The sequence below is a fragment of the Poecilia reticulata genome, chromosome 13 (assembly GCF_904066995.2).
Source record: "Poecilia reticulata chromosome 13, P_reticulata-male-v2, whole genome shotgun sequence".
NCBI classification, from domain to species: domain Eukaryota; kingdom Metazoa; phylum Chordata; class Actinopteri; order Cyprinodontiformes; family Poeciliidae; genus Poecilia; species Poecilia reticulata.
In genome coordinates, this window is record NC_088842.1 from 11,183,230 (window position 1) to 11,196,049 (window position 12,820).

General features: G+C 43.5%; 2 protein-coding genes across 3 annotated transcripts in view; one reads left to right on the plus strand and one right to left on the minus strand.

Moving 5' to 3' along the window:
• sipa1l3 (signal-induced proliferation-associated 1 like 3) overlaps nucleotides 1-5,638 on the plus strand; it is an 84,213-nt gene extending 78,575 nt beyond the window's left edge. For both annotated transcript variants that reach the window (XM_008425771.3, XM_008425770.3), the window contains exons 22-24: nucleotides 705-831; nucleotides 1,525-1,606; nucleotides 2,063-5,638. In XM_008425771.3, coding sequence (XP_008423993.1) covers nucleotides 705-831; nucleotides 1,525-1,606; nucleotides 2,063-2,254 — 401 coding nt within the window. In that variant the 3' untranslated portion in view covers nucleotides 2,255-5,638. The remainder of the gene's footprint in view (nucleotides 1-704; nucleotides 832-1,524; nucleotides 1,607-2,062) is intronic.
• A 1,345-nt stretch (nucleotides 5,639-6,983) lies between these two features.
• Nucleotides 6,984-11,285, minus strand: LOC103474651 (ribonucleoside-diphosphate reductase large subunit). The gene is made up of 4 exons (XM_008425769.3): nucleotides 11,087-11,285; nucleotides 8,058-10,039; nucleotides 7,790-7,978; nucleotides 6,984-7,313 (listed from the first exon to the last, which is right to left on the minus strand). Exons 1-4 carry the CDS (start codon nucleotides 11,106-11,108, stop codon nucleotides 7,122-7,124), a joined length of 2,385 nt encoding a protein of 794 aa, XP_008423991.1. The 5' UTR covers nucleotides 11,109-11,285; the 3' UTR covers nucleotides 6,984-7,121.
• Nucleotides 11,286-12,820: the final 1,535 nt, after the last annotated feature.

Here is a 12,820-nt window from a genome sequence, read left to right on the forward strand (position 1 = left end):
TGCAGCGGGCCACATAAAAAAATATGGTCGCACTTTGAGTTGGGTATATATGAGCCTTAAATGCAATCAAGGTAGAGATCAGAAAGGAAGTATAACACACGATACGGTTAAATAAAAGTATCCCAGCAGCTTTGTTCAATGCATTACCTGAAAATGGAAAGAGGTGCAGCAGAAGTTCAAACCTACCAAGACACCATCTCTTTCTAAACCGACATGCAGAAAAGAAAGGAGACCAAGAGAGTCGTCGTAACTCTGCAGTTTGTTTTCACCCCTACACCTCAGACCTTACTTATGCTAATAAAATACATTAAAGTTAAATAAGTATGACTAATTTTGGAAGGCTCTGTGAAACAAAACACTTGGGGAAAAGAAGAGGTCTAGGCATTCATCGTCATCTGTTCCTTTTCTCGGTCTGTCTGCTCTCCCTTGAGAGCCACAAAGCAAACCAACGACTAGCAGACACTTGATCCTTACCTGCTGTCAGCTCCACCTGTGAAGATCACTGCGCCTCATGTCTACGTAAAAAACAAAGGAGTCTTTGCCGCAGCTTTCTGCTGCTGCTCTTAATGATCCTCATCATTTCATTTGTTCTTTTTTTGTCTTTCTTGGTGTGTTTTATTTTTATTCTGTGTCACAATGGGAGAACTTTGTGACGTTTACCTGTGAAAAATGTTATATAAATAGATTCTACTCTCCCATCGTAGCACAAAGAACCGTCTCCCTGTTCTCACTGGTCGAGCCGCAGCTTGGAGGTCCGGAAGCGAGACCAACCGCCAGTCCGGTTCAGTTCAACACTCCTCAGACGCCGCGGACCACACCGACGTTCAGCGGGTGGGTCTCCTCTCCCTCTAGAGCAGTGGTTCTTAACCTTTTTTGAGGTACCGAACCCCCCAGTTTCATATGCGCATTCACCGAATCCTTCTTATTCCTCCTCCTCCTTCACCAACCCCCACCCCCGACACGCAACATACTTTGCGGTATTCTGATTTAGTAATGTAATTATGCTACCACCCCCACGCCACTAGAGGCAGTAGCAACCCCGAAAAGATGCGACTAAGGAGCAGATTTAGACTATAGAATTTGGTAAAAAGAGTGGAACTCCTTCAATCAGGGCTCCTCCGCAGCTGTGATTGGCTAAGCAATGTAACGTGATCCTCTGCAGCAAGTGATGGCAAAGCGGGGCGTCATCACAACTTTACACAAGTGTGTCTTTATCTCCGCGGCAGAGGCTCCGCCGAACCCCTGAGATCGACTCACCGAACCCCTGGGGTTCGATCGAACCCAGGTTAAGAACCACTGCTCTAGAGTCACTTCTTTTGGAATAGTTAGGGTTTGTGGTGCTGCCACCTGGTGGTAGTTTGCTTTATTGCCTCGGTTCTCATTTGGAAATGCCATGTCGTAGAAACAACTTCGGCTTCTCGTGCGTCGAAAGAACTAAAGATGAAAACAAAAACCTCTTTAGGAAACTCAGTTTACTAGGAGAACCTTTGATGTGACGGTAACATTTGCTGCGTTTGTTTCCAGAGATGAGGTGCCCAATGACCTGTCGGGTCGGCTCTACCAGCTTGAGGTGATGCTAAAACAGCTGAACAATGATCTGGAGAAGGTAAGACTCGATGAGGAGATAAAAAGAAGTAAATACAGAGCAATTGTGGAAGAAAACCTGTTAAAGCTGCAGTTTTTTTTTTTTTGTTAGTGTTTTGTTTATTGTTTTACCCTGTTCCTGCTGTGGAATACTATCACAACATATTAATAACACTAATGATATTATATAATCATGAATTGAAACTGTCTCAGTTCATTTGTTTTGTTTTAACTCCAAAGATTCAAACCTTTAAAATGCTTGAATTTTACTGTGGGAAGTGTATGAACCCTGTGTGTGGTGCTGGTAGCCGCCTGCAGCTGTTTCTACAAAATATTGGCTCAGGAGTATTGCAAACAAATAAATTTTTAATATACCAAAAATAAATAACTTTCCCTCCCCTATCCAACGATTCATTACCTTCTCATGGGTTCTCAGCAGGAGCGTCACATCTTTGTTGGTGTTTTTTATTTTCCCCAGGAGAAGCAGGATAAAGTCGTCCTGCTGGCAGAGATGGCGAACCTGAGAGAAAACAACCAGCGGCTGCAGGTGGAGAGTCTAACGGCCAGCGAACAGCTGCGCAAGTTCAACGTGCTTTTCACCAACCTCAAGACCGGAAGTGACCATGAGACTCAGCCTGTGACGCAGGACGCCAGCTCCCAACGGGAGTGACGGGCCGGAACCAGGCGGGAGGGGCGCAGGCGGGTATATTCAGCTACTCAGTGGGACTGCCTTAAACCAGAGAGCGTGAGAACGGACCACCTGGACTTGTAACATGCAGCGCTCCCAGAGAGCCTGCACCTGTGTGTACTCTGAGCCCTTTTATTTTTCTAAACTGAAGTGAAAACATCTCATTGGATTCGTGATGCTACTATGCCGGAGGAGCAAGCAGGAGAAGACTGTTTTAGAGAACACTACGTCACCAGGAGAGGCCTAATACTGTTTCTGCAGCAAATCAGCCAAAAAAAAAAAAGAGAGACTGCATCTCCCAGAATGCACTACACATTGTGGAAGCTCTACAGCAGTGGTGCCCAAAGTCGGTCCTCAAGGGCCGACATCCTGCATGTTTTAGTTCTCTCCCTGGTTTAACGCACCTGGACCAAATGAAGGCTCAATAGAAGGTCAAAGAGGAACATTGACAAGCTTAAAATTTTGTTACTACCACCAGGGAGAGAACTAAAACATGCAGGATGCCGGCCCTCGAGGACCGACTTTGGGCACCCCTGCTGTACAGGTATGATTATACAGACGCCTGTGTGGTACGATTCTCATCATCAACATCAAACTAATATACTAAAGAGAGATGTATGAGTGTAGTGTTAAACTCCTTAGAGACACTAAAGTGTTTGCGTTTGATGCGCCTGGCATTTAATTCCTCTAGTGTGGGTGTGTGTGCGCGTGCGTGTGTGAAAAGTGACAAACAAACTTGTTTACTGTAATGTTAAATCGTTCAGGCTCTGTTCTCCGTTAACGAGGATGTACTGTGGCTCTCAGATGTGAACCGAACCCCCGTCGTCGTTCTGATCCGGGATGATGTCATGAAACTAAACTCAGTGAAATAACATCGTATCTTCTAGGTTTGACTCCCTGCTTTTGCAGAACCCGATCATCTCAGCTCCAAACCCTCTGGATCTTCGTTTTAACCTCAGTTACTACAGTGTGTCTCTTAACAAACAGCCATGACGTTTTGAGTTATGCTTTTATTTGGAGACCCGATCTATAGCGATGTAAAAGATTAAGTTTCATCATTTTATAAATAAGATAAGTTGACTATAAATTATTTTACTTTTAGTTCCGTTTTAAAGGCGGAGGTGTTATGTAAAATTAACTTTTTTGAACTTTATATCATAATGTTATTCCCTCAACAAAAACATACCCGAAGTGTTGCTTTGATTTTTTCGTTCATGTTCTATGAAACCTTGAATCTCTGATGGCAGCTGTTCAGGGTGTCTATAAGCGCTTGGTTTGACAGAGCTCCACCCATTTCCACAAAGCTCCGCCCATTTTCACAGAGCTCCGCCCATTTCCACAGAGCTCTGCAATGGAGCTGCACTCACCAGCCAAGCTTCAGCCTCCTAAGAACGGTATACTTGGAGCACTGTTGTGATGACATGCTGAAGGCAGAGGGTTGGGAAGAGTAGCAGATTCTTAAAGAGACAGTGGCCCAATAACAACAGAGTGGCCCAGTTGTTATTGGGCCACTCTGTTGTACTGTAAAATGGCAGTATGTGCCTGGAAAATGCATAATGCCTCCCTTTAAATTTCCAAGGCAGTAAATGTCGAATCAGATTGAAAGACAGACGACTATTTTTTAAGTTAAAACCTCCTTGTTACTTCTCAGGAGAAAAAATGAGCCTAATCCCTCAAAATGTCAACCTGTCCCTTTAATTTGTCAATATGGAGCTCTGTTGCCCTGGACATGTACTGGCAGGAAGCATCTACTGCACGTGAAAGTTCACTGAACAACACTATGTGTGAGCGTGTGTGAACAGGTGCCTCTCAGTAAACTAACTTATCGTCAAAAAGTTCATTTATCTCCGTGATCTCATTTAAAAAGTGCCGTTTAATACTCAGAGTGATTCATTTTATTCCTGACAGATTTCATGGATGCAACATAAAGCTAATGAAAAAAATCCATCTCTGTCTGAGAATTCAAACATAATTTAAAAAAGACAAAAGCTATTTTAATTTCAAAACATTTTCTCCTGGCTACAGTCGTCGTCTGTAGGATGCTCGAGTGCTGTATTCAAGCATAGAAATAGAAGATTAAGTGGAAGAAAAAAGTGTGGAATACATGTCTGAGGAGTTTCACTTTTTCAAAATTTAACAATATTCTAATTTACTGAGAAGCCTCGTTCGTGTGTGTGTGTGTGTGTCCCCATATGCTATAATGAACCCAAATAAACAAAAACACTTTATACCCCCAGCCTCCCTAATATTGTCTACTATAGCTATTTTCCTACAGAAGAGTGTGTTTTTAGGATCCCTGGTACTTTATGGACAATATATCCCAGCAGAGGACCAATCTGAGATATTTCTGATGAAAGCGTATCTGTACTCCTTTACTGAATTTTCCAACCCTCTCAGGTTCTTTGATGCTGTTTAGCGCTACATCTCCACCATCAGAGACGATGTGCTGCTGTTTATACTGTTTTAGGCATCCCTTTAATATTTCTGGGTTGAAGGACTTTTTAAAGACGGCGTTGGAGCCAACCAGTCTGGAAAATAGCTTCGCTTGTTTGCATATAATCTACAAATTTAAGGGCAAATACGGACTTGTTTATCAACAGCTTACTAATTATTCTCCATGAGATGACAAAGTGCAAAAGGCTGTGATAATTTAGTGAGTTTCACATTTTTCCTGCCCTCTCAATGTTTGAAACATGACTTGAAATGAGACAAAAGGTTTTCCTCCTGCTTGTCTGTTGCGTAGAAGTACAGCTTTAGCTCTGATGTCACTGACCCTCTGAGGTCCAACACTTTGACCGATCAGACGGCAGCCATTTTGGCCCGGAAGCCGCTTCAGCCCTCATGTCTTCTCATGGTCGTAGTTAAGGACACCATCCTGTAAAATGTTTTTGTTTTTTTTCCACTCAGCTTTGTGGGTGTCGCTCTAACTTTAGTCTTAATTTCCTGTTTGCTTTTGTAAAACGGTTGCAGTTTCTTATGTTCTCTCTCTATATATATTAACAAATATAAATCATGCTATGAATAATTTTTAAGCTATTTAAAGCGTACACAACTCCCCAACCCCTGTTGAACAAGGCAGTGATGCATCATTATTATCGGTAATTTTATTTTAATGTTAAATATTTTTGTAATTTATTTTGTAACCCGTTGGCCACTGTTGCAGAATAGTGAGGAGAGAAGGTACTGTGTTTTAAACGTGCTGTTTTACCTCTGATTTCTGTTCATAGCTGATTTGTTTGATGCCTCTGCGCATCAGGGGTTCTTTCAGCATAAACGAAGCCTTCTGGATTTCTTTGTAATAACTTGTAAATTGTAAATTATGTTTTCATTATTTTATAAAAAAAAAATTAAACTATATGAACATTTGTTTGTCTTTTTTCTTAAGATATGCAATCTTTTCTTTAGTCCTTATTAAGTGTCAGAGCTTTTTTTTCTAAGTTCAAGTTGAGAGTGAATGTATTTTTCTATTTAAAAAAAACAAATCTAGATTAAATATCTTGTTTTGTATAATTTGATGAAAACATTTTTGGTGGTAAAACTAGAGACCTGCAGCCAGTTCAAGAAAACTCCTGGTTGCTGGAGAAATTTACACCACATCATATCTGGAAAATGAAAACCAAAGCAACTTCATTTTAGATAGTATGATACATCCCAAATCTTCCGTTTTTGTTTTGAAGGTTTTATAAAGACACGATATGAAGAAGAAGTATCTTTAAAGAGAGACGGATTCACTGCAGCACGGATGAGTCTCGGATCGGATTTTGGACTCAATCTCAGGTGCGGAATCACTCTGAAGCTAGAACTCGTCGGCTGGAAAACATATCTATATATGTATGGATGTATATCCATACATATATATAAACATGTATCCAATATATATTCAGTATTAATCATTATTTGTGTTTGTATAGTTATATAAATATGTATTGATCTTAATAAATTAAATTATGAACGGCTGTGGGCTTTGTAATATGCTCTTCACACATCAATATCAGAATATTCCATTCTTATTCTATTGTTATTGCCACTAAGCATATTTAAATGCTATGTATTAAAAATATACTTAAAAAATACAATTGTTTATAAATGTAGCTTTGATAGATGTTTGAATAAGGTTTCCAGTAACAAAAAAGCGTGTTATGATTGATTAAATGCGCTGATACGTCATTGTGCTGCTCAACACACAACGCTGAGTGGAGTCGAGTACCGCTCCAAGATGGCCGCCCTAAATCTCGTCAGCGACAATAGGCGAGAGCGGTCCATGAGGCATCTACTCTTATGTCTATGGACTTTACAGCTTCATTCACTTCTTCGGCTGCCATTAGTAAAACAGCGCAGAAAGATGACGTCATCGTTCACAATTTATCCTGTTCGCTGATTGGCCCGGTTCAAATTTTACCGGAGAAATCCATTTCTATGCAGAAAAAAAAGCCCTGGAGCACTGAAAGGAGATGGCGTTAAATTGCGTAGGAACGACATGACCAGGCTAATACTTACCCAGACCTACAAAAAGCCTCTGAATCAAGACTTAGTTTAAATTAAAGTCAATGATGTGGTTGAAACCCCATCATTCAGCTCCCTGGAGGCCTGGTAACATGTCATTCATTTGGTCCAGATCTAGACCTGAAGGTTTGACAGTGGCTCTTAAGGACTGGGGTTGGACACTCCTGTCTTAATGCATCATAAGACAGGTGTTTAAGATGACAAGAAAACCAGTTACAATTTTATTTAATAAAAAACACAAATAAACATCTTAAGGTTACAGATCAAGTATGATCTCTCCAGCGTTTCCAACATGAGGAAACACATTAAAGTCCCAGCAGGTTTGTTTACAGGCCAGACGGCCGCTCTAAGAGCCACACATGAGGCACTCGTCTCTGTTCTCCAGAGAGCAAACCATGGCTGCCTTGTTCCTCTCCTTGATCTCCTGCTCTGAGGTCTTGCTCTGCTGCACCTCCTTCAGCTTCTCCTTGTTCAGGGTGAACTGGATGGGGTTGGCAGCGGGCTTCGTCCTCAGGTAGTACATTCCCGTCTTCAAACCCTGTTATTAAGAAATAAACACTGTAAATTCAGCCTCCCTGTTCCCAAATGCAGCTGAAAGCAGATATTTATGAACGATTTCTCAGTTTTCTTGACGAGTTAAGATTAATAAAATTAAAACGCGAGAACAGCAGAACGACATCAGCTACGCAAGGACCAGTCCTGGTTCCTGACACCAAGAAATTTACACAGACTTCTCATTTTTGCCAACATTTTGGATCTCCATTCACAAGCTTCTTGCTTCTTCTGGAAGTTTGGCCCATTATTGACCTCAAGTTCATTTGAAACCCAACGATATATCACAAGGTATGAATATTCATTATTCTTGCGTTTAAATAACGTTTTCCCTAATAGAGGAAGCTTTCAGTCTGATTCAATATTGAACAGCGAGAATAAACAAGAAAGTTCTGTAAATTTGTGTAAATATCTGGTTTTAAGAGTAACATCTCTCTGGCCTCTGTGGGAGGTGTGACTCGCCTGCTTCCAGCCGTAGAAGTGCATGCTGGTCAGTTTTCCATAGTTGGGCTCAGCGATGTGGATGTTCAGCGACTGGCTCTGGTCGATGAAGGCTCCACGGTCTGCTGCCATCCTCAGCACGGTCTTCTGGGAGATTTCCCAAACGGTTTTATACAGCTGCTTCAGGTCCTCTGGGACCCCGCTGATGTCCTGTCAAAGGTAAACGACAAATCTTTATTAGCAAAACCGAAGCTGAGAATGGTTCATGTCAAGGTGAGCCGACCGTCACCTGAATGGATCCGTTGTTTGCGATCAGCTTGTTCTTCATCTCCTCGTTCCACAGGCCGCGCTCCGTCAGGTCCTTGAGGAGGTGAGGGTTGACAATCTGGAACTCTCCGGACAGCACCCTGCGGGTGTAGATGTTGCTGGTGTACGCCTCGATGGACTCGTTGTTGCCCAGGATCTGGGCGGTGGACGCCGTGGGCATGGGCGCCAGCAGCAGGCTGTTCCTCACGCCATGTTTGGCGATCTTCTCCTTCAGCAGCTTCCAGTCCCACAGGTCGGTCGGCGTCTTCTCCCACATGTCGTACTGGAGAATGCCCTTGCTGACGGGCGAGCCCTCGTACGTCTCGTAGGGGCCGAGCTCTGCGGCGAGCTCGCAGCTGGCCTCCAGGGCGGCGTGGTAGATGGTCTCGAAGATCTGGATGTTGAGCAGCTGGGCTTCGGGGCTTTCGAACGGGTGCCGCATCAGGATGAAGGCGTCGGCCAGACCCTGGACGCCGATCCCGATCGGCCTGTGACGCTTGTTGGACGTCTCGGCTTCAGGGACCGGGTAGTAGTTGATGTCGATGATCTTGTTGAGGTTTTTCACGATTACCTTGGTGACGGAGGCCAGCTTCTTGAAGTCGAAAGTCCGCTCTGGCGTGACGTACATGTTGAGGGCGATGGAGGCCAGGTTGCAGACGGCCACCTCATCCTTGCTGGTGTACTCCACCACCTCCGTGCAGAGATTGCTGCATTTGATCGTGCCCAGGTTCTTCTGGTTGCTCTTCCTGTTGCAAGCGTCCTTGTAGAGCATGTAGGGCGTCCCGGTTTCGGTCTGGGACTCGATGATGGCGTACCAGAGCTGCTGCGCCTTTACCACCTTCTTCACCCTCCCTTCCTTCTCATATCTGGTGTAGAGCTTCTCGAACTCCTCTCCCCAGCACTCGTCTAGCCCAGGACACTCGCTGGGACACATCAAGGACCAGTCCTGGTTGCTCTCCACTCTCTTCATGAACAGGTCAGGGATCCACAAGGCGTAGAAAAGATCTCTGGCTCTCTGCTCCTCCTTTCCTGTGTTCTTCTTCAGCTCCAGGAAGTCGAACACGTCGAAGTGCCACGGCTCCAGGTACATGGCGAAGGCCCCGGGTCTCTTGTTGCCGCCCTGGTCGACGTAGCGAGCCGTGTTGTTGTAAACTCTCAGCATCGGGACCAATCCGTTGGAGTTGCCGTTGGTGCCGGCGATGTAGCTTCCCGTCGATCGGATGCAGCTCACCGCCACGCCGATCCCGCCAGCGGACTTGGAAATGAGAGCGCACTGCTTCAGGGTGTCATAGATGCCTTCGATGCTGTCGTCCTTCATGGCGAGCAGGAAGCAGCTGGACAGCTGCGGCCGGTTGGTCCCGGCGTTGAAGAGGGTCGGAGAGGCGTGGGTGAACCACTTCTCCGACAGGAGGTTGTAGGTCTCGATGGCGGCGTCGATGTCTCGCCCGTGGATCCCAACTGACACCCTCATGAGCATGTGCTGCGGCCGCTCGGCCACTTTCCCGTTGATCTTCAGCAGGTAGGAGCGCTCCAGAGTCTTGAAGCCGAAGAAGTTGTAGGAGAAATCTCTGTCGTAAATGATGGAGGAATTGAGGCGGTCCTTGTTTTCCATGACGATGTCGAGTGTCTCCTTGGAGATCATGGGAGAGTGGCGTTTGTTCAGAGGGTTGACGTAGGCGAACAGGTCTTCCATCACCTCGCTGAACACCTTCTTGGTCTCCTTGTGCAGGTTGGAGACGGCAATCCTCGCAGCCAGGATGGCGTAGTCGGGGTGTTTGGTCGTCAGGGTGGCCGCAATCTCCGCCGCTAGCGTGTCTAGCTCCACGGTGGTGACGCCGCTGTACAAGCCCTGGATCACCTTCATGGTGATCTGAGTCGGATCCACAAAATCCGGGTTCAGGCCATAGCAAAGCTTCTGGATGCGGGAGGTGATTTTATCGAACATGACGCGCTCCTGGCGCCCATCTGGGAGGGGGGGAAAAAAAAAAAACAAGAACCAGGATGGTTTTCAGTTAAATCAAGGACCAAATTCTGCCAAATGAAGCTTTTTCTTCAAAAATAACAAGAAAACATTGTTGAGATTCTGGATTTGTACAGTGTGCAAAGACGACGCATGACTGAACACCAATTTTAATTAATTGATCATCATATCAATCCAGGTTCTGTTGACAGTAACTTTCTGTTATAGAGGAATGGTTCCACTCCACAGTTGCCCTATACTTGCTCAGGATGAGGGTTTCCCAGTGTATTCGGCTGGGCTTCGATTGTGTTGTTTTATTTTATTTTTTAATAAACCGGAATAATTTAGACAAATTTAGATAAAACTGGACAGAGAGATAAAACTGGATAGAGGACAGAGAGTAATTGGACCTGAATCTGTTTACAACCAGATTACTGTAATTTGTTTGGTCTACAATGGGATCTGTCAATGGACCTAAATTAGTAGCTATAAATTAAATTTGCACATAAACTGAACTAGATACCGTAGCCATTTAACTATTAAACTTAAAGTGCATTTATTCTCCTGGATATCTCCTGGACTTTAAAGCTTTCTAAATCCGCCTGTTTCTGGCCGGGAATCGAACCCAGGACCTTCTTGCAGCAAGGCAACAGTGCTACTAACTGCGCCCCCATTCTGACTTAAATGGATAATTAACCTTCATTTTGGCGCCATTTGAAACAAAGGCTCATTTCTGGCTATGTAAACAAAACCAACAGAGCTCAAACTACTTATCAAAGTGTGCTTGTTGAGTAAATGTAAAACATTGTCTACTTTTTTGCCTCCTATACTAAAGTTTACTGTTAAGTTAGCGTGCTACCTAGCTAGCTCAGACAAATTAAAATCCCTCCCACAGCCTGGGAGGTTTAGCTGTTACTGCTAAACCTCCTTGTCAAATAGATGCAGAGCCAACATTAGAGTCGCTATCGTTCCTTAATCTTATAAACAGCTGATGGCTAAAGCAGCAAAGCTACCAGAGGTCGAGCTCACACTGTTCAGCTAACCAAACTCACCTCTTTTGATCACGAACATCATGATGAAAGGTGATGTTTCCCGTCTCCTGGGTTAGCGGCAGACACAAGCAAGAACCTCTTCTCGGTGTCACGGTGTGCAGGCAGACGAAGGACCCCTCAGGTTTGCAGGATAGAACCGCGAAAAACTCTCAACTTCCCGCTAAAGATGCATTTGTAGGGAAGGCGGAGACCTTTGGCATGGACAGGAGTTTGGACCAATCAGCAGCGGGAAGCTACGTGACCACGAACCAATCGCAGATCTTCTTCCGTGATTGGAAGAAGATCCCATTCCCGCCACGGAAGAAGATGTTCTTCTGTGAGGGGAGTCTTTTTTTTCTTCTTCAGTCCTTCACGAACAAGAATATAAAGTAAAACAAGAGCACCTCATTACTACTGACTTATAAAACATGTCCGCGCACCAGCTAGCTTTATAGTTAACTTCTAAGAAACAAACAAAGAAAGAATTAAAGAAAGACAGGAAAAAAGAGCACAACAATGGTCAATTCTCTTTGGATCTTAAATAAAGTCTGTATATAAAGGAAGTAGGAGCCTCTCTGCTGTGAAGTGATCCACCAGTGTTGTTGAGGGTGGTGAGAGGAGCCCACTCTCATCTTCACTGAGAACAGAGGAGACACATAAACACCTCCATAATTACAAACTTGCATTTTAACTTTTTAAAAAAGGTTTGATTACATGCTTTTAATTTTACATTAAATGCTCAAACAGTGTTGATTTTTTCTGTGTTTCTAATTGGTTCCTTAAAAACTCTGTGGAAATAAGAACAGTTAAGTAAATAAAGTATGGTATATTTATCCAGCACCACAGCTGTATCTCACAACCACATAAGACAGTTGTGATGACTTTTGTAGTTTTATAATTTAACATTTTTAAAATAATAATAATAATTTCCACTTATTTATATAGTGTCATTTTACAACAAATAAAAGATAAGGACATTTTACATCAATTCAGTTAATATCCATTTTTAAAGTAATATATAATCAAAGCAATTATTTACAGTGCAATTATATAGGACTGAAATGCAGTTATTCAGGTGAAAAACCAACTTCTGTTACTTATTATTTGAACTGTGTTACAATTCTATACGAATGGCAACATATCCTCTTACATATCCACTAATGCTACTTCCATTCCATTTTGTAACACAGTTTAGTTTTTCTTTACCATAACAGGTAATTCTGTACCAGTGGTTTTGTGTTATGTGCAGGGGTGAAAGTAAGGGGGTACGGCAGGGTGCTGCATACCCCTAAAGTATTTAGCGGGGGTAACAGTACCTGCAAGAGAGTGGAGCGGCTGTCTGCTGTAAAAAATCAATGGGTTCACTGTGCAGCCGTGAGTTCACCCACTAATCAGCCGTGACTGATTAGGTTTTCAAGAACAATCTAAAACACAACCTAATCAGTTAATGAATACTTTTTTCCCCATTTCATATTGTTTCTGAACTGTTCGTGCTTTGCTAGAGCAGCGGTGCGATAAGTCGATCACGGAAGGTTTTGAGTCGATCTCGGCATTAGGTGACAAACTGAACGCAGGCAGGATGCTGAGAGCAGCACGTCCTCCTCTGACTGGCTTAAAACGTTTGTAACTTTATGAGAGAACAACAAAAAAATCAACAAAACATGTTCAAATTAATGACCCAACGAACAATCTCAGTAATTATTGTTTCAACAAGGTGTTGCGCAATTCTGTGCTTTTCGGTTCCATTATCAAAAT

Bases quoted from the DNA above. Each gene is read 5' to 3' on its own strand.
- LOC103474651 (XM_008425769.3), bottom strand. From the start codon at position 11,108: ATGATGTTCGTGATCAAAAGAG. The intron at 10,040-11,086 runs GTGAGTTTGGTT...CCCCCCTCCCAG, and splicing joins GATGTTCGTGATCAAAAGAG to ATGGGCGCCAGGAGCGCGTC. The intron at 7,979-8,057 runs GTGACGGTCGGC...TACCTTTGACAG, and splicing joins CAAACAACGGATCCATTCAG to GACATCAGCGGGGTCCCAGA.